Source organism: Clarias gariepinus, chromosome 2, assembly GCF_024256425.1.
Source record: "Clarias gariepinus isolate MV-2021 ecotype Netherlands chromosome 2, CGAR_prim_01v2, whole genome shotgun sequence".
In the NCBI taxonomy this organism is placed as follows: Eukaryota; Metazoa; Chordata; class Actinopteri; order Siluriformes; family Clariidae; genus Clarias; species Clarias gariepinus.
In genome coordinates this window covers 36,602,522-36,626,911 of record NC_071101.1, presented here as the reverse complement: position 1 = coordinate 36,626,911, position 24,390 = coordinate 36,602,522, and the positions used below count along the sequence as shown (strand labels likewise).

Here is a 24,390-nt window from a genome sequence, read left to right as displayed (position 1 = left end):
CTAAGGTGGTATCCTATATGCATGTGTACTGTAACACACTATTATAGACATTCGACTGTGTAAATACTCAAGACTTTAAACACAATGAATTTCTACTAGGAAAAGTACTTAAATAAGTGTAGACAGAAAAGTTGCACACAATGTATAGAATGTGTTGATCTATTTGGCAGAAAAAAAACAAGGATAAGATTCCAAATATTCTAATTGGGAAAGGAAAGAGGAAGTCTTGCTCTGCTCTATTTTTGTAAATATTATATACAGTTGAAACCAGATATTTATATACTGTACACTTCAGAAAAATACAAAAACTTTTTTTCTTTACTGTCAGATATTAAATCAGAGTAAACTTTCTGTTTTAGATCAATAAATATTTACATATTTTTTTGCATTTGTTAAATGTCAGAATCGAGTGAGGTAGAATTTTATGGAAATTTTTTTATTACTTTCATCAGTCAAAAATGTACATACACTTCCTTAGTATTTGGTAGAATTGCCCTGAAACTGTTTCACTTGGGCCAAACGTTTCATGTATCCTCCCACATGCTTTCTACAATAGTTGGCTGCAATTTTGGCCCACTCCTCTTTAAAGAACTGGTGTAACTGAGTCAGGTTTGTAGGCCTTCTTGCTCGCACTTGCCTTTTCAGTGCCACCCACAAATTTTATATGGGATTGAGATCGGGGCTTTGTGATGACCACTCCAATACCTTGATTTTTTTTTGTTCTTAAGCAACTTTGTAACTAATTTGGAGTTATGCTTAAGGTCATTGTCCATTTGGAAGACACATTTGCACCCAAGCTTTAACTTCCTGGCTGTTGTCTTTAGATGTTGCTTCAATATAGCCAAATAATTTTCTTTTTTCATGATGCCATCTATTTTGTGAAGTCCCTTCTTCAATTTTTGTTCCGTCAGACATCAGGACATGTCTCCGGAACTTTGTTCCCATGTGCAGTTGCTGTAGTCTGGCTTTTTTAATGTTTAATTTTAATTTTTTTTTTTTTGCCTTTCTCCTCCCAGAGTAATCTTTTAGCCCATGGTGGTATAGGACTCCTTTTACTGTGAATAATGACACTGTCTTACCAGTTTCAGCCAGCATATTCACAAGGTTTTATGCTGTTGTCCTGGGTTTTTTTTTTTTTTACAAAAAAACTTTCCTCTCTGGGACTCAGAATCTGTCTCCTTCCTTGTTGGTATGATACATTTTCATGTTTTTTATATTTGTGTATTGTCTAAACGGTTGAACGTGGGACCTTCAGGCATCTGGAAATCGCACTTAGGATGAGCTGCACTTGTGGAGGTCCACAGTTCTTTTTCTGATGTCTTGGTTGATTTTTCTTGATTTTCCTATGATGTCAAAGAAAGAGGCTCTGTGTTTGAGGTGTGCCAGCAGTTAACTCGGAAGGAATCAATTATAGCCTATCAGAAGCTTCCTAAGCTCAGAATGGAATAATCTGGGTCCGTATTCACAAAGCTTCTCAGATTTTATCAATTTACATGATTGCAGGACAGTTTATTTAAGTTGCATTTTGGATGGTATGTAGTCAACAATCCAAGAGAAATTAAAGTAAGTAAAACAACAACAAAAAACAAATTGGACAGAAGACCAGTGTTTACTTTTAGCTTTACGGTCACCGTGAAGAATATTTCTTCTTTTCCGCCATTTTATCCTCTGCTATAAAGTCCTCCTCTCTACTCTTAACAATTTTTATCTTAGGAGCTGTTTTGGGGGTCAAGATGTTTTGTGAATCATTTATCTAATCATTATCTTTACTAAGATTTAGTCTGAAATTTAAGGGGAAATTCTAAGAAAATGTCATAACTCTAAGAATTTTCTTAGAGTTTTGTCACTAGGAGCAACTTTTAGGCTTAAGAAGCTTTGTAAATATAGGGCCTGGAATTTTCTTTTTGTTTAAAGACACAATAAACTTAGTGTATGTATGCTTCTGACTTTGATGAAAGTGATAAAAGAAATACATAAAAATTCTTTCTCGATTCTGACATTTAAAAAATGAAAAAAAATTGGATAATATTTATTGATCCAAAACAGAAAAAGTTTACTCTGATTTAATGTTTGGCAGTAAAGAAAAACCTTTTTTCCCCCTGTAGTGTATGTAAAATTTGGTTTCAATTGTCCAATTGAGAACCTAGATTTGTTAGTGTAATCCTGATTATCAATAAAGATGGAAATAAATTGACAATATGGTGACAAATTCCAAATACAAATTTTATGAAAGATCTCAAAGAAAAAGGTACCATATAGTTGAATATTGTCACAAATTTACTTTAAGAATTAAATATACTGAGATTGTGCCCGTATGATCTTTATATATATGTTCATGATGGATATATGAAGTAACTTTATTCTGATTAACTCTTTCTCATCTTTTTCTACACACAACTGTAAAAATGTAAAACATACAGTATATTTCAAAAGGGAAACATGATTTCTATTAATTACGTTGATGTGCAATTACGTGCTATATTTAATTTGACCACAAGATGGCGGCACGTGGTTAAACATTTCTTACTTCAGAGGCATTCAGCTGATTAAGACCTATTTCACCTCGTTTAAATCACTGCGGTTATTTATCGTGTGGTTTAGAGTGCTGTATAAATATATGTTTACTTATGTGTGTGAATTTCTTTTATCTAACATCTGGATATTTTACATATATTGCACAGTATCTGTGTATTATTAATATATAGATGGCAGGTTGTATCACTGTGCTGTTGTATATACAATGAAACTGTAAACAGTTACAGAAACAATAACTGAAACATTATTTAATGTGCATTTTATATATGAGAAAGCTGAATTAAGTTTTAATTTGCTTTACCCAGGCCTGATTACTACCAGACCTGTTGAATCAAGAAAGTTTGGACCTCAAGCGGACTTGGCTTATGCAGCACGACAATGATCCAAAACACACCAGCAAGTCCACTTCTAAATGTCTGAACTAAATTTGATCTTAAACAGGCAGATTATGCTTGAAACCCCACCAATCTGGTTGTATTAAAACAATTTTGAAAGGAAGAATGGGCTAAAATTCCTTCACAGTGATGTAAAAGACTTATTGACAATTATTGCAATGATTGCGGTTGTAGGTTTAAGGGCAAATACTTTTTTTTTTTTTTTCGCACAGGGCCAGATAGGTTTGGACAGCCCTTTTCTCTTAATAAAGATCATCATTTAAGAACTGTATATTGTATTTTCTTGGGTTATCTTTGTGAAATATTACAATATGTTAAATAATCTAAATCATTTAAATGTGACAAATATGCAAAAATGTCTCTCTCTCTCTCTATCTACAGTACCTTGCAAAAGTGTTCATACCTCTTTAACTTTTCCACATTTTGTCCATGTTACAACCACAAACGTAATATATTTTATAGGGAATTTTATTTTAACAAAAAAGTAGCAAATAATTGTCGAGTGAAAGGTAAATGATAAATGATTTTCATAATCTTTTACAAATAAAAATCTGAAAAGTGTAGCATGAACAGTATTTTGTATTCAGCTCAATATCCTCTGATATCCCTAACTAAAATCCAGTGGAACCAACTGCCTTCATAAGTCACCTAATTAGAAAATAGAGACTACTTGTGTGTAATTTTATCTTAGTATAAATACAGCTGTTCTGTGAAGTACTCAGAGATTTGTTAGAGAACATTAGTGAAAAAACAGCATCATAAAATGACACACCAGACAGGTCAGGGTTAAGATTGTGGAGAGGTTTACAGCAGGTAATAGGTTATAAAAAACATCAAAAGCTTTGAACATCTCAGGAAGCACTGTTTAATCCATCAGCCGAACATGGAAAGAGTATGGCACAGCTGCAAACCAAGACATGGTCGTCCACCTAAAATGACCTGCCAGGCAAGTATTTAGCCAAGCCAAAAGCCCCATATGGTAACTCCGGTGAAGCTGCAGAGATCCACAGCTCAGGTAGAATATTCTGTCCACAGGACAACTGTTAGTTGTGCACTCCACAAATCTGGCTTTTGTAGAAGAGTGGCAAGAAGAAATCCATTATTCAAAGAAAGCCATAAGAGAGGTCCTGACGATCCATGTGGGAGGCACAGCAAACGTGGAAGAATGTTGCTGTGTCGGTTTAGTCTGGTCAGATGAAACTTTTTGCCTAAATGCACAATGCTATGTGTGGCACAAAAAAACTAACACTGTGATTGGTAGTGACAGCATCATGTTTGGGGATACTTTTCTTCAGCAGGGATATGAAAGCTGTTCAGACTTGATGGAAGGATGGATGCAGTCAAATACTGGGCAATTTTAAAGGAAAAACTGGGGCAGAGGTTTTACCTTCCAGCAGGACAACTATCCTAACCATACAGCCAGAGCTACAATGGAATGGTAGAATAGATCATTAGAATAGATCAAAGCATATTCATGCATCAACGACCCAGTCAAAGTCCAGACCTAAAGCCCACTGAGAATCTGTGGCAAGACAACTTGCTATTGACAGACACTCTCGATCCAATCTGACTGAGCTTCAAGGAAGAAACACTCCATAGATTCAGTACACTCATCAGCAAAATGAAAATCAAATGAAGCAACTTTAGATCATAACACTACCTCCAAAGGCTTGTATAGTGAGCAGGCATGATGCATGATGGGTACATCACTCTGTGCCCTTCCATCCTTACCCTGAGGCACCCATTACTCTGGCTAGTGTAAATCTGGCCCCATCAGACCTCATGATGTTTTTCCATTGATCCAAAGTGCACCATTTAAGCTCCACAGCAAGTTTTTTTTCTGCTTAGTATCACTAGAAATTAATTTTTTAATGGCCACACAGCTGTTTAGTTCCAATCCTGTGAGTCCACATCACATTGTGTATTGAAATCCCCTTACTTTTACTATTAAACATAGCTATAGTTTTGTTACTGTTGTAAGTTGGTTGTTGGTGAATGTAGACTACTTCACCCAGTTCCTCTTATTTAAAACTTTCTTAATTGTTTTCTTTGCAATAATTTGATCCTTCTGAAATCTTAACTGTTTGGGAGGCAGTGTATTGACGATACTTATCTTTCTGTTCAGTCCAGTAGTTAGCATTTATGTCTGTCTGCCTGCCTGTCCATCTATCTATTTGCCTCTCAGGGGTCAGTGAAAGCCCAGTGGTTAAGGCATTGGACTACTGAGCAGAAGGTTCCAGGTCAAACCCCAGCACCACCAAGCTGCCACTGGTGGGCCCTTGAGCTTGCTTAAGAGCCCACCAAATGCACTACCACTCAAAAGTTTGCAATCACTTGCAAATTTGTTTAGTGATTTATTTTCTACATTCTATGATCTCACGTCCGATTAGAGCCATTATGAAGGCTTTACAGATCATGAGTAGCAGATACATCTTAACATTAACTGTTCAAAACAGATTATTGCCTATTTTGGATGCCTTCAGCATCGTTTTACAGTGTAGAAAGAAATAAAAATAAAGGGAATTAATCATGGAGTTAGAAAGTGATCCCAAACTTTCGAGCGGTTGTGTATATAATAAGATAAAATGTAAGTCGCTCTGGATATGTATGTCTGCCAAATTCCATAAATGTGAATGTCTTTCTGTCCAATAGTCAATACATTTATTTATCTATGTATCTATCTATTGATCATCTATCTGTCTGTCCTCTCCAGCAGTCTCCAGTATGTCTATCTGTCCTTTCATCAAATCATCTATCTGTCTCTGTTTTTCTGTCCAGTAGTCAGTCTACCTATCTACAGTATTGTTGCACAGAGCTTCACTCCCCACAGAATATCTTAGTCCCGCCCCTGTGCTCTGGTTGGCTGTCGGTCAGGCTGTGAGCTGCACTCTGATTGGACAGTTCTCCCGCTGACGGCATGTCTGGGTTGTGCCTGCGCCGTTAGGCGTTTTCTCTCATGGTGATATTTTGCAACCCGGAGCTTTAATTCTGCAGCCCAGGGAGACCGAGGAACCGCTCGTTGTCCCCGCTCTGTCTCTTCATGGGTTTCTAAGCTCCTGGGTGTTCATCTTAAAGCGAGGTAAGCGGAGTCGCGAACAGTAGCAGAGCATGTCGGGAGTGTAATGTCACGATGGAGCCGTGTCACCTTATTTACATTTCAGCAATACATTCAGGAATCTGTGTGTCTCTGCATGGGTTTTGGGGTAACAGCGTGTGTGTGTGTGTGTGTGTGTGTGTTGTCATGCTTGAGCTAATATTGGCTTTGACTCTCAAATAGGTTTAATCAGCAGACAGAGAGAGAGAGAGAGAGAGAGAGAGCAGTCATGTTCAGCTGGCTGGGAACAGATGACAGAAGAAAAAGGGATCCTGAGGTCTTTCACACCGTCAGTGAGGGACTCAAGAAGCTGTACAAAACCAAACTGCTTCCTTTAGAGGAACACTACAAATTCCACGAGTTCCACTCCCCTGCCCTGGAGGATGCAGACTTCGACAACAAGCCCATGGTGCTGCTGGTGGGACAGTACTCCACCGGCAAGACCAGCTTCATACGGTACTGCAGCGCGCGCACACACACACACACACACACACACACCCCGGAGACTCAGGCCTCAGAATAGGGTGCAGGATGCATGGGGTTGGAAATGAGGAATTCATTATTATTATTATTATTATTATTATTATTGTGGAACAGATCAGAATCAGCTGAGATTTATGTTTCATTTATATGTGACAGATAAAATATGTAGCATTTCTTTAATTCTTTAATAATACCACCCCTATGATTTAATTTAAATGTGTGAAAAAAAATTGCAATAATTAAAATTTTTTTAAAAAAATGTAATACACCTTAACTGAGAATATAAATGTAATTTACTGTACTACTCCTACTGGTTACATTTGTCATGAACAACTGCCATATTTTTTATGGATTTAAGTCCCGTTATTTCTTCGAATGCACTTTCCCATTCCCAAATGAGAAACAGCGTCATAATTTGGAAGACGTAGCAAGGTTAGTGTTCTGTTGTATATACAGATGATATAAGAATAATGCAGCACTAGCAGAATTGTACTGTGTGTGAAGATGCTCATGAGTGTGATGTCATCATAAGCAAGTAACGAACATCACCTGTCCCAGGCATTTAACCAAAATCTCTTGTTTGTAATGGATGGACAATCCACCAAGGGGCAACATGACTTTAACTGAAATTATACAGCCTTTTTCCTGGCAAATCAACTAAACGATGACATTTTATGTATACCTGTGTGTGTGTGTGTGTGTGTGTGTGTGTGTCCACACACATTACCAGTCAAAAGAGAGTTTTATGGTGCTTGAGAGGTTTTGCATATGCACTTGACAATGCTATTTTTAAAAGAACTAGGTTGTTGTTGTTACTGTTACTTAATTACCTAATCCCATACGTGTTATTGCATAGTTTTAAAAAAAAATCCAATATTGTTCTAGAATCTAGAAAATAAATTCACCAAACTTTTGACTGGTATAAACACCCATTGCTACATTAATGTTGTTGTGCCTGCTTGTTGGTTCTCAACGTTCAGCTCAAAGAGCTGGCTGACAGAATGAGATATGTAGTGCGTGAGGAATGCGTACAGGAGAATAAGGGTGAATTCCTCATGTTACAGTGAAATGGATCGTCTCCTGACATGCCACAGATCATCCACAGACTTGTAGCTTAAAGGAAAAGCCAAATGTGAAATGTTAAATTGCTAGGCTACAAGAGAAGCTCCCCATGACTCTCACATTTCTATGGTTACACTAACCCAATAGCCTCTAGAATGTGTAGTAGTGAAACTAGCAACTAGTGACAGTTCACAAAGCCAACAGAGAACAGTTTCAGATCATATTCTCTCATCTGATTAAAACACCTGTATTAAGTAAGTAAGCCTTTTACCAAACATATTATCTTTTGTAGCTAAGTGCTACATTAAAAAAAAAAATCTAGGTTTTAATCCCGGTAATAAGACAGCTTTAAAAAATTGCATATTTTTTACTTGCATTAGCATTAGCATTACCAGGTAAATGGCATTCTGCTAAAATATACCCCGTTAGAGAGTCTAAAGAGTTCACCAGAACCAGGGATTTTGACTGTGACAAAATTGCTGGTCATTGCTAATTAAAAACTGTAAATTTATCACTGCTTAGTATATTGACTTGCAAAAGGATAATACTTGCACAAAATGTGAGCTTATCAATTACAGGCTAAAAAATTGGAAGCCTAAATAAATGTCTCAGATTTTTCCTGCAGACTGGAGAATAAATGTGGATCAATACTGCTTTACATTTTTAGGATCTAACCTTTTAACTTGTTCAACCTTGCAATGACACAATACAGGCTACTACATGTTATTACAAATCACTACATCCATTATTAACCTAAGTCTATAATAAAATCCAGGAAAAAAAGGTTCTGACATTTCAAACATTTTTTAGGTATGCATCTGTAAACACCCTCCCTGCCTCAGTGCTTGGCTGAATGCTGGTTGACACACAGCATTGTATTTACATATATACATATATTTTCTACAGCAATACTGGGGATTTCAAAACTATTAAATAATAAAATATAAGGAATCAGGTATCTATGTAACAACAACAACAACAGTCAGTTGTTATTTTAAGACACGGCGGTCAGCCTTTCTGGAATAGTTCTTGCAAGAACAGTATTGTCAAGTGCATTTGCAAAACCAGATGTCACCAATTAGCACCTCAGATTAAAGCTTTTATGGAGGCTTTACAGATTATGAATCTCAACATTAACTTTCAAAGGAGATTGCAAGGAATATGCAAAATATTGCATGTTTTGGCAATATATAGAAAGAAAGAAAGAAAGAAAGAAAGAGAAAGAAAGAAATAAAAATCAGAAATGGCCATGGAGTTAGAAAGTGAACTATTCAGCAGTAGTGTACAGTACATGACACACTATTAGCATATTGTAGGATGGTAGCCGAGTCTGTCAGAGGAACCAACAATATTGGCTAATGAATAGCACACGCAAAAGGTTGTGCTTTGAGTTATCCTTCGTACAATCCTTTTTGTACTTGTGCATTGTTCTTTTATTGATGTAGCACTCTGCTGACTAATAGGTTATACAGAAATCATATAAACATTATGTCTTATCATAGATACCTGCTGGAACAAGACTTCCCAGGCATGCGGATCGGTCCAGAACCCACCACTGACTCGTTTATTGCCGTGATGCATGGGGACATTGAAGGCCTGATACCAGGAAATGCTCTGGTTGTAGATCCAAAGAAGCCTTTTCGTAAGCTCAATGCTTTTGGCAATGCGTTTCTTAACAGGTGAGTATGAATCATAGAAACCAGGAATAATAAATCTGCATAATATCTTCTGGTTTTACACTATTTATATTTCATTTGCTAAATGTATACAGTACCAGTCAAAAGTCTGGGCTTTCTCCTTCTTTAGGTTTTGTCTATTTTTGTTATTTTTACATTGTACATTAATACCAAAGACATTCAAACAATAAAAGAACATGGGTTTATGCTAAGTATGAAGTTATGTAGTAAACATCCCAGAGTATGTTTTATATATTTTAGATTGTCCAAAGTAGCAACATTTTAGCTTTTATAACAACACACACTCATGTGTTCCTCTCATCGGTTGAGGTAGTCTGGAATGGTTTTCAATTCACATGTGTGCCTTGTCAAGAGTTTGTTTGTGCTATTTGTTGCCTTCTTAATGTGATTTAGAATCAACAATTGTCTTGTGCAAAGAAAGGGTAGGTACAGAGTCAATAGCCCTACTAGCGCTACTACAACTACTGTCCAAATCCATATTATGTCAAGAAACATTCAGTTAAGTAAAAAGAAAAGACATTCCATTATCACTTTAATCAAAAGTCAAGCAAACCTGACCATCCCAGGAAAGGAAGCCCAAGAGCTACCTCTACTGAAGAGGATAAGTTTATCAGAAAGACTAGCCTGAAAAAACGCTGATTTACTGTACAGCACCTTAGATTTCAAGTGGCAGACATATTTCACCATTGGTTGAAAGAAGGAGAATGATGTAGTGCTGCATCAGAAGACCTGGCCATGAGTGGGACAGAAACTAAGGGAGATGCAGCCAATAAGTACTCAACACCTCTGGAAACTCCTTCAAGATTGTTGGAAAACCATTCCAGCTGACTACATTATGAGGCTGACTGAGAGATTAGTTGACGATATTACTGCTTTGCAAACTGTGAACACTCTGACATGTGGGTGTTAGACTTACTGGAGTGAAGTGAGTAATAGCGTGATGGCAAACATCTTCACAAACAAAAATCTCCCAAGTGAGAAAACATTTCACTCTTAACTCAAGCAAAAATGTGGCTAGACTCAGAGGGAAAGACTTTGTGTTGGCGGGTCATGGCTAAGTGCGCTGTGAAGGAGCGTCAGGTCCAGTAAGTGAGAAATATCCACACCTGAAGAGAATATGGATAATTAATGACTGTTTGTTGCTGTGAGTCTGGTCTCTAGTTTTAGTTCTTCTAAATGAACCTTTTTAAGTGAAATACACAGATCATGCGTGCACACACAGACCTTGTTCTTGACTTTTGAGCTCTGTTTGCATGTTCTCTCTCTCTCTCTCTTTCTCTCTCTCTTTCTTACACACACACATGCAAACACACCTTGTTGTTGGCATTTGAGCTCTGCTTGCATGTTCTCTCTCTCTCTCTCTCTCTCTCTCTCACACGCGCGCACACACAGACACACACACACACACACACTGTTGTGCTCTCCCCTTTTTTCAGCACACAGCAACAGCAGCACACACATACACACTAATGTGCCATATTCTCCGCAGGTGTGTGTCCTTTTGACACTTGCCTCACACTCATACTGTTCACAATTCAGTTCCTTTGACCCCGTCCTTGCCACTTGACCACATCCCCTCACCATACACTTGATCTCAGTTTATTCTCACGTAAGTTAATCCTACCCAAACTACCATTGCCAGCCACCATCTTCAAGCTTTAATTACTAGTTATATTTTATTGCCGCTCCTAGGTTTTAAATTTTGATTCAATAAAAAAGTTCATTAAAAGACATTTTTTTTAATGAAGAGGTCATCTTTATGATCTTGACTGGTAGTTATCACATACACAAATACATCTCAAGCTAAATGTAAAAGCTGATAATTAAATAAGAGATACTGAGTAATTGTGCCATTTGTAATCCGATGAATCATTACAATAATCGCAAGATTAATTGAATATTAAAACAATCGTTAGTTGCAGCTCTAAGAAACAAGTTATTACCAGGTGAGCTAGACTTACAATTTAGGCACTATCTATAAAATCTGACATAAAATGCTATGCTTTATCAATTAAAAAAGATCTCATTCATACACGACACAAGAGACCTAAGAATGTGTACAGCATTTCACAGCAGTAATAATGGTGTTACATTTTTACATGACACAATAATGCTCTCTGTTTTTGAAGGCTCACAGTTCATCAAGCATCCCTGTCTGACTGCTGACTGTTTTTGCAGCTGCTATTACTCAGCAAGTTACCTCTTCTCTTTCACAGGGTTGTATATCTGGCATGGTATTATGTACACTCCGCAGTAAAAAAGACAAAACACATTCACAGCATGAAGGTGGCTCATAATGTGTTGTCAAAAACACGATGAAAGAAAAATTTGTATTCAAAGAACATGTAAAATTGGTTCACTGGAAAAAATAGGATTGCAAATTGTTTAATTGAACTAAGTAGAAATTCATATTGAGCTGCTGTTTATAATATGGAATGTTTGAGTAATTTATCCAGTCATGTTGGGTATAAAAAAATCTAAAGACACAGATGTTCCTGATACACTACTCTTAGTTTGTTGTCAAATATTATGTAGTCGTGGAGAAGTCTAGGGGAGGTTGTGGGGGTCATGGGGTGGTTAGGAAAGTAAGGTGGAGTCTTCAGGGAGCCATAAAGGAGGTATGGTGGAGTCATGGGGTTACAGACGGGAATGCGTTGAAGTCACGGAGAAGAACACTAGCTGTTCACCTCGCATCTTAAAGTTCCGTCACTCATCTACCACAAGTCAGGAGAAAGTGAAATATGGTTAAAACTTAGTTATTACTTCATGCATTATTGTGATGTGTGATTCTCTCTCTTCTCTCTTTCTCTTTATCTCTTCATGTTTTTGTGTGTGTAGGTTTGTGTGTGCCCAGCTCCCCAACCCTGTTCTGGAGAGCATCAGTGTGATCGACACCCCAGGAATCCTGTCTGGAGAGAAGCAAAGGATTAGCAGAGGTAAAACAGGCGCACGTTTTAAACATGAACTTTTGCATCTTTATTATCTTTTATTAACATGGTTACATAGTTCCAGTGGCTCAGCATGATTGTGTTGTAATGTTAGAAGTTGGGGCATCTTAAATTCCTAAGTGTTTGCAAGTTTGAAATCTGATGATTCTACAGCCAAACGCTTAGGCAGCAAACCCGGAATTGCAAACTTTCTTTGCACACTAGGAACACATCAATGAGATGAGTTGGGAATTGAAGGGTAAATCGGGGAAAAATGTAGTCATTGCCTCATTCCACAACCTTCCACAGCGATACAATGTGCAAAAATCCATATTAATACAGTATACATACTATATAAATAATACTGTATGGAATGTTTTTCTGTCCCTGAGCATGTGATTGTATCCTGTCAATAATGATATTTTGCTTCACACACACAGAGCAGCTCAAATCTTTCTAGACTTTTTTTTTCTATTCTTCCTCATTAGTCTTCCCCATGCATTGGGTCAAGGCCTACTCATTCACAGTTCACTGTAAGGGCTGTATTTAGCAGCACCTAATCAAACTCAGCTCTCTCGTTCATGCCACTACTCACTGTGAAATGCCTCCACATGCGAAGGAAAGGGAAAGTAATTCCCTTCAGTATGTGTCTCTACTGTAGTATAGTATAGTATAGTATAGTATAGTATAGTATAGTATAGTATAGTATAGTAGTCTGTGCCAAAAACATTATGGTTTCACATGGGATTTATTGCAATTGATTCTTCACATAGTTTCTTATAATAACTTTGTTAATCTATGTAATCTTATCAACACATGACAAAGACACAAACCATGTCCCTCTTTTTTCCTGCTTCGTTGCTTTATGTTTATGTTCGCACATGCTTGTTGAGCTCAATTCATCCTTCCTTTATTTTATTCTGCTTTGATTCATGAGTGGTTTCTTTGTTTCTCCCTCTGTCAACAGAGGCAAAAGAAGATGTGTATGGTTATAGCTGCCTGCGTAAATGCCTGTACGGAGGTATTGTAGATAGTGGCAAATTTTCATATGCGAGTGTTAACAGCCTCAGCTTGTTACTTCAAAAAAAACAAAAAAAAAAACAGTGTACTGCCTTGTCATTTCTGACAGGCAACACAATTACAAAGCCTGAAATTAACCCATAAATCTCTGTCTACCTCAATGCCCAGCTTCTTTTCCAGTTTCACTTGGTATTTTCTTGCCTTATCACCTGAATTTGTTTAGTTTTAGTAATAGGCTTGTAAAAAGAGAGAAAGAGCAAGAGGGAGAGAGAGAACTTGTCAGCAGCTATTGTAGAATAGAGACAGATGAGTAAATAAGTATTGACTAGATATAGTATCAGTATAATTAACTAGTTTAGACGTGAAATGCTTAAAATAAAGCAAATAATCCTGCAAATAAAGTGTGAACATCTATGAGAAAAGTTTACAGAAGTACATGACATGGCTTTGCTATAATAATAGTAATGCAGACAGTTATGAACTTCTTTCCTTGTGAAACTGCTAAATCAGAAGCTTTTCTTTTGATTCCAGCCAGCATGGGATTTTCCTGTGGAAAAAAAAAGTCTGTGCTTTCCAAACCTCATGCCCCTGAGTTAAAATATTAACACACTAATTATTCTACCATTAGGAAATACTGACTCTGTTTTCTTTCTTTTTTGCTCTTTTCTGGTGGAGAGAAAGAGAGAGAGAAAGTGTGTGTGTGTGTGTGTGTGTGTGTGTGTGTGTGTGTGTGTGTGTGTGTGTTTGAGAGAGAGGGAGAGAGAGAGAGAGAGAGAGAACAATATCCATCAATCTGTGACCAGGATTTACAGCAGACATTCTGATGCTGTGGCATGCAGTTAGACTTCAGCTTAATACATATAAAATATTAGCAGAATGGACGCTCAGATATTTAGGATTGTGCAAAAGTCTTACGCACCCCATGTTTAAAGTACAAACTTTGTTATAGATTTCTTAAAACTTTTATTAAGTCATTACAAAAAAAAAAAACAACAACTGATTTTTAAACATCAGTATTCCACCACAAAATTAAACACTACGGAAAATATTTGTATACCTGAAAAAAAGCAGCATATTATTTTAGCGACAAAAATCTAAATGGAAATGGTGCAACGGCCTCAGAGAACTGTGGATTTGCAGGATGCTTAGTAAAATTTTTCCTTATAAAATTGCACAAATTGTACCTGAGACTAAAAGTTCCTTAAATCGCTGTCACACCAAATCTTCTTTGTCTTTCGGCTGTTCCCTTTCAGGGGTCGCCACAGCGAATCATCTGCCTCCATCTAACCCTATCCTCTGCATCCTCTTCTCTCACACCAACTAACTTCATGTCCTCTCTCACTGCATCCATAAATCTCCTCTTTGGTCTTCCTCTAGACCTCCTGTCTGGCAGTTCCAACCTCAGCATCCTTCTACCGATATATTCACAATCTCTCCTCTGAACATGCCCAAACCACCTCAATCTCGACCCTCTGACTTTATCTCCAAAACATGTAACATGGGTTGTCCCTCTGATGAACTCATTCTTGATCCTATCCATCCTTGTCACTCCCAAGGAGAACCTCAACATCTTCAGCTCTGCTATCTCCAACTCTGCCTCCTGTCTTTTCTTCAGCGCCACTGTCTCTAAGCCATAGAGCATCGCTGGTCTCACCACTGTCCTGTACACCTTTCCTTTCATTCTTGCTGATACTCTTTTATCGCACAACACACCTGACACTTTTCTTCACCCATTCCAACCTGCCTGTACCCGCCTTTTCACCTCCTTTCCACACTAACCGTTGCTCTGGACCGTTGCCCTAAGTACATAAAGTCCTGCACCTTCTTTACCTCTGCTCTCTGAAGCGTCACCGTTCCTTTTGGGTTCCTCTGATTTACACACATGTATTCCGTCTTGCTGCTGCTAACCTTCATTCCTCTGCTTTCCAGAGCATACCTCCACCTCTCTAAATTTTCCTCAACCTGTTCCCTGCTCTTGCTACAAAGCACAATGTCATCTGCAAACATCATAGTCCATGGAGACTCCTGTCTAACCTCATCTGTCAACCTGTCCATCACCAAAGCAAACAAAAAAGGGGTCATAGCCGATTCTTGAAGCAGACCCATCTCCACCTTGAACTCTTTTGTCACACCTACAGCACATCTCACCACGGTCTTACAGCTCTCATACATGTCCTTGTCATGTCCTTGTCAAATCGTTGTCGCACCAAATATTGGCTTTGAATTACTGTTCACTGTTCGCCTAAGACTTTTGCACAGTATTGTACAGACTTTTACACAGACCATTTCATGCTTAAAGACTTTAGGACACTGTACTAGGTGCTTTATTCATGGTTGAAAAAAAAAGTTTTGTTATTATATAGCAGTATGGAGTGGGACTAACACTACGGCTGGAGGCCCAGAAGCTAGTGCACCCTGAAAGATACTATATAATATAATCCCACAGCCTGAATGCCTTTTAACTTAACTTAAGACCTTTGAATAACACTCTGCTTCTGCCTTTTCCAGGCTATGACTTTGCTGCTGTACTCGAGTGGTTTGCTGAGCGTGTGGACCGCATCATCCTTCTATTCGATGCCCATAAGCTTGACATCTCAGACGAGTTCTCTGAGGTGATAAAGGCCCTGAAGAACCATGAGGATAAGATCCGTGTAGTACTTAACAAGGCAGACCAGATAGAGACTCAACAGTTAATGCGCGTCTACGGTGCCCTCATGTGGTCACTGGGAAAGATTGTCAACACACCCGAGGTGATCCGTGTCTACATCGGCTCATTCTGGTCACACCCACTGCTCATCCCTGACAACCGGAAACTGTTTGAGGCTGAGGAGCAGGACCTGTTCAAGGACATTCAGTCACTACCACGCAATGCTGCTCTACGCAAACTCAATGATCTCATCAAGAGGGCTAGACTTGCTAAGGTAACACTCAGTAAAGGTACTAGAGCTTTGTTAGACAAGTTTGACTATTGTGAGCAATTCTGTTTCATGTAATATCCCCATGGTACACAGTGAAACTCCTCCGCTAGATGAGACTCTGAGCTATTTCTTTTGTGACCTAACATTATTTGTTTTAAGTCTTAGGTGACCATCACATCAGATTAATACTATATCAGTGGCATGGCATACAAAGGTGTCCGTCAGTCCATGTTAAGTAGTTCTCACAGGTCAATCAAGAAAGGTATCCTTTAAGGATCACCCCTGGTGACTTGCAGGCTGCAGACTTGTGCTTCAAACTTATCTCACAGACCCAGATACTTTGCTCCACAAATCACAGGCAGAACTTCCGGAAACTTCATCTACCCTCTACTTTCGCCTTGGTCTTAAACAATAGTGGGACTGTAGCTGAGCACTGGAACAACCAGGCTGCTTTAAAGAAAGACGATTTTTATCTCAGCCTTAGTTTCCATTATACTTTTTATTTTCTGTAACTAACTGAGATCTGGATATTTCAACAGAACTCATGGTGCAGGTCTACTGTTCTTGGACTCTTTCATTCTTCTTTTCCATCTTCCACACTGTTTGTGTAACCTTTTCAATCAACATTCTCATCATTATCTACCCTCCACCTGGTCCCAGAAATCAATACCCCCAAGTCTTATTGTCAGTACTTTTTCCTATTTATCACTCCTCTCACTGTTCTTGGAGACTTCTCGCCTCGCCTCGCCTCAGACAAGGTCCAGTCCTTTTACCTTCTCCCTCTGCTTAATTTCTTCTCAATAACAGCTGCCCTCCCACACACAAAAGAGGAAATTCACTCAACTTGGTCTTCGCTGCTCCACATCTCTGATATTCTGGTATTTTTTATCATCACCTCCTGATCCTGCCTAAATGAGAGATACTTCTCTCTCTTATGTGCAGAAACCCCACCCCTCTCTTTCCTCTGTCCTCCTGAACCCCATCATCCATCTTAACCCCTGACATGTTTTCCTTCCTACTATTAGAGATTGCCACTGACATTTTCCTTTCCTCACTTTCCTTTCATACCATCTATTTTGGAACAAAGTGGAAAAAATCACATCTTGACACAAATCTTATTTTGTATTCTGCTTCCCTGTATACATTCTCAAGTAACTTCTGCTAAGAAAGCTGGAAATAAGATCCTCACCATCTTTTCTTCACTACTTAACTGGCCTGTTCCTCCTTTTTGTATGTCCTGAAGACCTTCCTACCTTTTACTATAGGAGGATTACAGAAGTCCTTTATACCTACCTCACTTCCTACACTACACACCCAGAATTCCCTTCCTCTTTCACTGGGATAAATGAATTTCATAAATGATTGCTGTGCATGACTACCCTCGCTAGCTGAAGGCTTCTTGTCATCTGATCCCTCCTATACACACTGCATTATTAATGCGATGAAAGATGAACAAAGAACCACTGATTTGTCCTCCATAATACTGTGCAGCTGTACAATATCTCTATTATGTCTGTTGATGTTTTGCCATCATATGGATCTTGTGCTAAGGCAGGGCTTTTTAATTCTCTATTGCATTATTGTTATTTCTTTCTTTTCTGTCATCAAAATATGATGTCGTATGTCTTTTGGTCTCTGACTTGTAATCTGTGTAGGCTTTATTCAGCTTTCAGCCACAAGCTAGTTGGTGGCTTTCCTTGTAACCACATGTTGAATCTGTGGTAGTTAAACTATAATATTTAATGAAAAACCAATGATCAAGGAATACTGCTTATAATTCTAATTGCATGTTGATGGCTTCATGATTTGCACAGGTCCATGCATACATCATTAGTTCCCTGAAGAAAGAAATGCCCTCGGTCTTTGGGAAAGATAACAAAAAGAAGGAACTGATCAACAGTCTGGGAGAGATCTACAGTCGGATCGAGAGGGAGCATCAGATTTCTCCTGGAGACTTCCCCAATCTAAAAAAAATGCAGGTAAACTTTTAGGCAAGAAAAACATAACATAACATGTAGTTAATACGGAGCAAATAAACATTTATAAATAAACAAACAAAAATTAACAATTAAACCATAAAGTTTTTGTACTAAATGTAGCAGTAATCGAAGTTACAACATGTACAATAAATACAGGTCAATCAAGAAAGGTATCCTTTAAGGTGTGAAAAGTAAGTATATTGAGTATATTGACGTTTCTCTTTGAAGTGTCAATATACTCAATATATAGAATATATAGAAGGGTTACTGTGAGTTTATTAAGAGTGAGCTAAGTGTAGATGCTTTAACACCTGCTTAAAATTAGCACATGGGTGTTTGCAAAAAGAAAAACCTGACACTAAATGAAAATCAATAAACATCTCATTATTGTTCATTAAAAAAAATATTTGTGTCAGTGTCTGTCCCCACATACAGGGTTTTCCCAGGCCACCACACATGACTAGTGCAAAATGGTCCATGACCATGTTCTGTGCGTACCCAGAGGACACTTAAGAGTGCACTGAGTCCAAACACATGGTCATTTTGGCCTGCTGGGATTAATTAAGTACAGAAAAAAAGACAGAAAAAAGCTTTATTTGTCCACTGCTGCTCAAAAAACTAAATGTTCCCAAACAGGAGACCTGACCTGGCATTAGGCAATATAGGCGAAGCATGAACAAAACTAGGTTGTTTTTTAAATGATTTCATTAACTGTTTTGTTCTGAGCAAATGAAAAAATAAAAACATTCTGAGAAGTTATTGTGGTTATGAAAACCTAGTCTAAGGGCCATATTTCATTCTTGTGACTTGTTGTGTTTATTTCTATTTTATTAGTTAAGCATTAAGTTTATTAGCTAGGCATTTAGTGTGGTAATCATAAGTTGTATTGTGACGTCATTTAATACATTGTTCTGTGACATCATTTTATAGTTGCATAGTTGCATGTCTATCACGCACGTTAGTTGTTGTTAAGATACGGAGAACACAAGCTTTTGAGCATAATCTGCTATAGTACCGCAAGCTAAGAGTGTAATCTACAGGATACAGCAAATAGATGTTTGTTGTAAACTTAAGAAAACCGTAATAAGATGCAGAGAATAGGTAGTTGTAACCACAGTGGATTTACTCAAGACAATGTATGAAGTGTTGGATCTTTGATGCTTAAAAAGAGGAGATCATGGACTTCCGTGCCGTGAGTAACAATGCAACAAGAAAGATGCGCGTCAGAACTTGTAAATAACATGCCCGTACACCTAGTGACAGCTTTGATTTGACTGTAGAAACTTGAAAGGAATGTTTTTTTTTTCTGCCTTTTTTATTTTTATCAGTTAACCTTAGCTAGCAATGCAGCTAATACAGTCACTGTTGAAAGTTTCATGTGAATGTTTTCTTACATGTTACTTAATCAGAGGAGTTGGTGGTGTTAATCGCTCAACACAACTTACTTACAAAACTGATCATTAAGGTACACATATGTGTTCTGTTACACTTTTAACATATACAGTGAGGTCAATAAGTATTTGATCGCCCTGTGATTTTGCAAGTTCTCCTACTTAGAAATCATGGAGGTGTCTACAATTTTCAGCATCGGTGCATTTCCACTGTGAGAGACAGAATCTAAAAAGAAAAATCCAGAAATCACATTGTATTTTTTTTTCAACAATTTATTTGTGAATTACTGTGTCAAATAAGTATTTGATCACTTGCTTATCAGCCAGATTTCTGACCCTCAAAGACCTGTTATTTTGCTTTTAAATAGTCCATATGCTTCTTATGGAGCCACTCCTTGATTTTCCTGGCTGTGAGCTTTGGGTCATTGTCATGTTGGAAGACCCAGCCACGACCCATCTTTAATGCTCTGACTGAGGGAAGGAGGTTTTTCTCAATATGTCACAATACATGGCCCTGTTCATCCCCTCCTTAATACAGTGCAGGCGTCCTGTCCCCTGTGCAGAAAAACAACCCCCACAGCATGATGCTTCCAGCCCCATGCTTCACTGTAGGTATGGTATTATTGGAATGATACTCATCATTCTTCTTCCAACAAAAATAGCGAATGGAGTTAAGACCAAAAAGTTCTACTTTGCTCTCATCTGACCACAGGACTTTCTCCCATGACTCATTTCGATCATCCAGATGGTTCTTGGCAAACTGCAGACGGGCCTGGACATGGGCTGACTTAAGCAGGGGAACTTCCGTGCAATGCAAGATTTTAAACCATGACATCTTAGTGTATTACTGATAGTAGCCTTGGAAACAATGGTCCCAACTCTCTTTACAGCATTAACCAGCTCCTCCCGTGTGGCCTGATTCTTCAACATTCTTAGCATCATTGATACCCCATGTATCTACTTAGACTTTGGCTGATTGTGGGGTACACAGGTGTCTTTATGACAGCTAACAACCTCAAACAGGTGCTACTATTTAGAATCATGAGCAGAGTGTAAAAGTAGAGTTTTACAGAGTAGAGTTTAAAAGCAAAATAACAGGTCTTTGAGGGTCAGAAATCTGGCGGATAAGCAAGTGATCAAATACTTATTTGGCACAGTAATTCCTAAATAAATTGTTAAAATCATACAATGTGATTTCCGGATTTTTCTTTTTAGATTCTGTTTCTCACAGTGGAAATGCACCTATGCTGAAAATTGTAGACCCCTCCATGATTTCTAAGTAAGAGAACCTGCAAAATCACGGGATGATCAAATACTTATTGATCCCACTGTACATTGGTAAACAATATTGCTCCTCCATCTCTGTTACAGGTACAGTATTAATCTGTAAAACAATTCCAAGACAAAAGCTGTGTACAAACCTAAAGTTTCTCTGTGAACAGGAGCAGCTGCAAGCTCATGACCTGAATAAGTTTCAGCCACTAAAGCCAAAGCTGCTGGATACAGTGGATGACATGCTGGCACACGACATCGCCCAACTGATGGTGCTGGTGCGACAAGAGGAAACGCAGCATCCTGGCCAGGTGGTAAAGGGAGGTGCCTTCGACGGCACCATGAACGGGCCCTTTGGCCATGGGTATGGCGAAGGTGCCGGCGAGGGTATTGATGAGCTTGAGTGGGTAGTTGCACGTGACAAGCCTACATACGACGAGATATTTTACACACTCTCACCCGTCAATGGTAAGGTGACTGGGGCCAATGCCAAGAGAGAGATGGTCAAGTCAAAGCTGCCTAACACCGTCCTGGGCAAGATATGGAAGCTGGCCGACATTGACAAGGACGGCATGCTGGACGATGAAGAGTTTGCCCTGGCCAACCACCTCATCAAGGTCAAACTGGAAGGGCATGAGCTCCCCAGTGAGCTCCCATCCCATCTGGTACCTCCTTCCAAGAGAAAAGCACCCGAGTAACACACAGCAGGGTTTAGTTCATATTTAGGGAAAGTGGCTATTAGAACTTGGACACTGCATGAACAATTAACAATGAACACAATCACATAAATGAAATGCTAGTAACTGACTGCTCAGAATTTACTGAGTTTGTTAGAAAGCTCTTTTCAACTGTGTATTTTTATTTAAAAAAAATAAGACTTACACTCAGTCTCAGTGTAGCTATAGATATTTGCGTCAATCCATTAATTAAATAGAAATGTCTGTCTCAGAGCAATCCTGTCTTAACAAACAAGAGTAACATCATCCTTAATCTTAATTACCCTTGTCACTCTAGTTATTCCAAATCTAACAACTATTTAAAAAATCTCTATTTATAAGTATATGTATGTTTTGTGAAGGTGGCATCATAATAAATGCAAGCCCTTTCTAGCCTGACCAAGAGACTGTTAATGATATATCCGTGTTGTGTTTAAACATTGACTGTTTGACTCTAGTGTAGAATATGGATGGACCTGTAGTGATAGCAGCCTGGTCGTTAGTGTACTGTACATGTTAATCCCTGTTCATGTTTGTATTTAAAATACTGATTCCTATTTTACAAATGTGTGCAGCACTAACATTTTCATTTGACTTCATTTGTAACACTTCTAAGTGCTGGCACGTTGTGCATTAATATCAGTATTTATGTTTTTTTTTTATTACTCACTCCTTGAATGATCAACCAACATAGTGCAGCAGTTCACAAAAAACTTCTATGTATTCTTGAAAGTTATCAGTGTGTCATAGTTTATTGTGATCAGCACCAATTAGCCATAACATCAACTCCACTTTCCGATGAACTGAAAAACATTGATTACAAACTAAAATTTGTCTCACTCAAACTCAAACAGAGCTTAAACAGAATGTTAACAATAACAAAAGTAACTAAGAAATAGCACCTGTGCTTTTTGCATACTGAGCCAACTAAAGTACATCATTGTTGCATGGATTAGTTTATTCTGTATCATTATTATTTTATCTTAAACTACTTCTAGTATCTTCAAGCTGTTTTAAGAGTCTCTGTGTAACAGCTAGAATCAACACGTCAGGTTTAATTAACTAATTGTTGCCAGTATATCCCAATTAGAATTGATACCTGTCTAAGTAGTGTGTATACACAAATCGTCAAAGCCGGACACCACACCACAGCACACTCCCCGAACCCGTGTGGTGTGTTTTAATGTTTTTGGTTTTATTGTTATGGCTGATTGGCATGTAACTGTTGTACAGTAAGTGGATCACATGTTAATCACTGAGCTTCTTATGCTTAGACAAGTCAAACAAGTTTTTACATTAAGGTGAACATGATGCTTTATAGTGATCACTACCACAGACCTATAATTATAAGTATCATTATAATAATTATAGTAATAATTATAATTAATTAATTAAAAAATAACAAGGGTCTTAATGCTGAACATAAAATTCCCTATTTCAATCCTCTTGTTTGATATACTGGGTGTGTTAATAAACTGCTGTGTACATAAACATTTGTCGTGATCAAATTATGAAAGGAAAGCTAATAGAAACACAGACATGAAGGACTACTGGGCGGGTTTCTCATCTTTACTAGAAATATCCTCATGCTGCTTAGAGATAACCCCTTCTTTTGTAAAACATTAATTAATTGTTAAAGAGGTCTGTAGTCTTTGTTTAAGGGCATTCCAACAGCTTGGTGCTAAAACAGAGAAACGTGTCTTCCATATTTAGTTATGATGAGTCCAGTCGTGCTGGACTAGAGTCTTAAAGACAAAATGGTGCAGTACCAGTGTTTACCATCTTTAGTGTTTCAAATCTGCAATTACAAGAAGAGGGAAAGCAGCAATGGGTAATGGTAAATAGGAAGAATCTGGGGAGGCTAAAACAGATTTTGCTTCTGCATTTTATGTCAGTTGAAGGGGGTCGATAGTGCACAAAAGCACTAAAGTCCCAAACACATGAAGTCCATGGTGCAGAGCGCCCTCCAAAGGCTAACCCTGAAAAGGTTATTTTATTTTAAAGATAGCAGAAAGCATAAACAAGCATAAAAAGCATATTTAAGCATAAACAAGCATAACTTGTTTATACTTAAATTATCCTGGATACTTCTATATAAAGATATATAGAAAATAAAATAAGGGACACTGAATTTTTTTATGCAATACTGTGTTTTTAGTAGTATTTAGTTTCAGAGAAACTGATTATAACGGTTAAATCTATATATACTGTACAGTATAACTTGCAGCATTTAGAAATTCAGTTTCAGATACACATGACACTTTATACTCTGAAAATCTTAGAGAAGGTGATTTAAAGAACATAATAGACATATATCTAACACAATAAGAAACATATCTAGCATAATAGAAAATTATAAATATAGTTCTAATGCTATGGCACTCTTAAAATACCAAGGACCTCACATACTTCTATCAAAGTCAATGTTCAGGGCTCCAGTGTAAACTGACAAGAGACCAAAATGACATGAATGTACAAGATTTTTTTTCTTTTACATTTTAGATGACATAGATCATTTATTCATTATCCTTTTCAGAATCAGATGATGTCTATTGTTCATTGTGCACCCAGTTCAATTGCTCACTCACTTTGCGTAAAAATAAACATTTAAATGTATTATTGTAGTAATTAATATGATCTTAATGAAATAGTCTGTTATCTAATATTGTGAATCCATCTGAATTTTGTGCTACTTGCATTTTGTAAATAAATGACTCATATTTGTCATTATTATATAGTACACAGTGGGGCAAAAAAGTATTTAGTCAGTCACCAATTGTGCAAGTTCTCCCACTTAAAAAGATGAGAGAGGCCTTCATCATAGGTATACCTCAACTATGAGAGACAAAATAAAATAAAAAATCCATAGAATCACATTGTAGAATTTATTTGCAAACTATG

General features: G+C 37.8%; 1 protein-coding gene across 1 annotated transcript; it reads left to right on the top strand.

Moving 5' to 3' along the window:
• Positions 1–5,883: 5,883 nt before the first annotated feature.
• ehd3 (EH-domain containing 3) lies at positions 5,884–23,333 on the top strand. The gene is made up of 7 exons (XM_053514812.1): positions 5,884–6,009; positions 6,208–6,480; positions 9,072–9,248; positions 12,105–12,202; positions 15,722–16,134; positions 17,946–18,110; positions 20,944–23,333. Exons 2-7 carry the CDS (start codon positions 6,254–6,256, stop codon positions 21,469–21,471), a joined length of 1,608 nt encoding a protein of 535 aa, XP_053370787.1. The 5' UTR covers positions 5,884–6,009; positions 6,208–6,253; the 3' UTR covers positions 21,472–23,333.
• Positions 23,334–24,390: the final 1,057 nt, after the last annotated feature.

Coding starts and splice junctions, on each gene's coding strand:
- ehd3 (XM_053514812.1), top strand. CDS start 6,254: ATGTTCAGCTGGCTGGGAACAGATGACAGAAGAAAAAGGGATCCTGAG. Junction 9,249..12,104: donor GGCAATGCGTTTCTTAACAG/GTGAGTATGAAT, acceptor TTGTGTGTGTAG/GTTTGTGTGTGCCCAGCTCC. Junction 18,111..20,943: donor CCAATCTAAAAAAAATGCAG/GTAAACTTTTAG, acceptor CTCTGTGAACAG/GAGCAGCTGCAAGCTCATGA.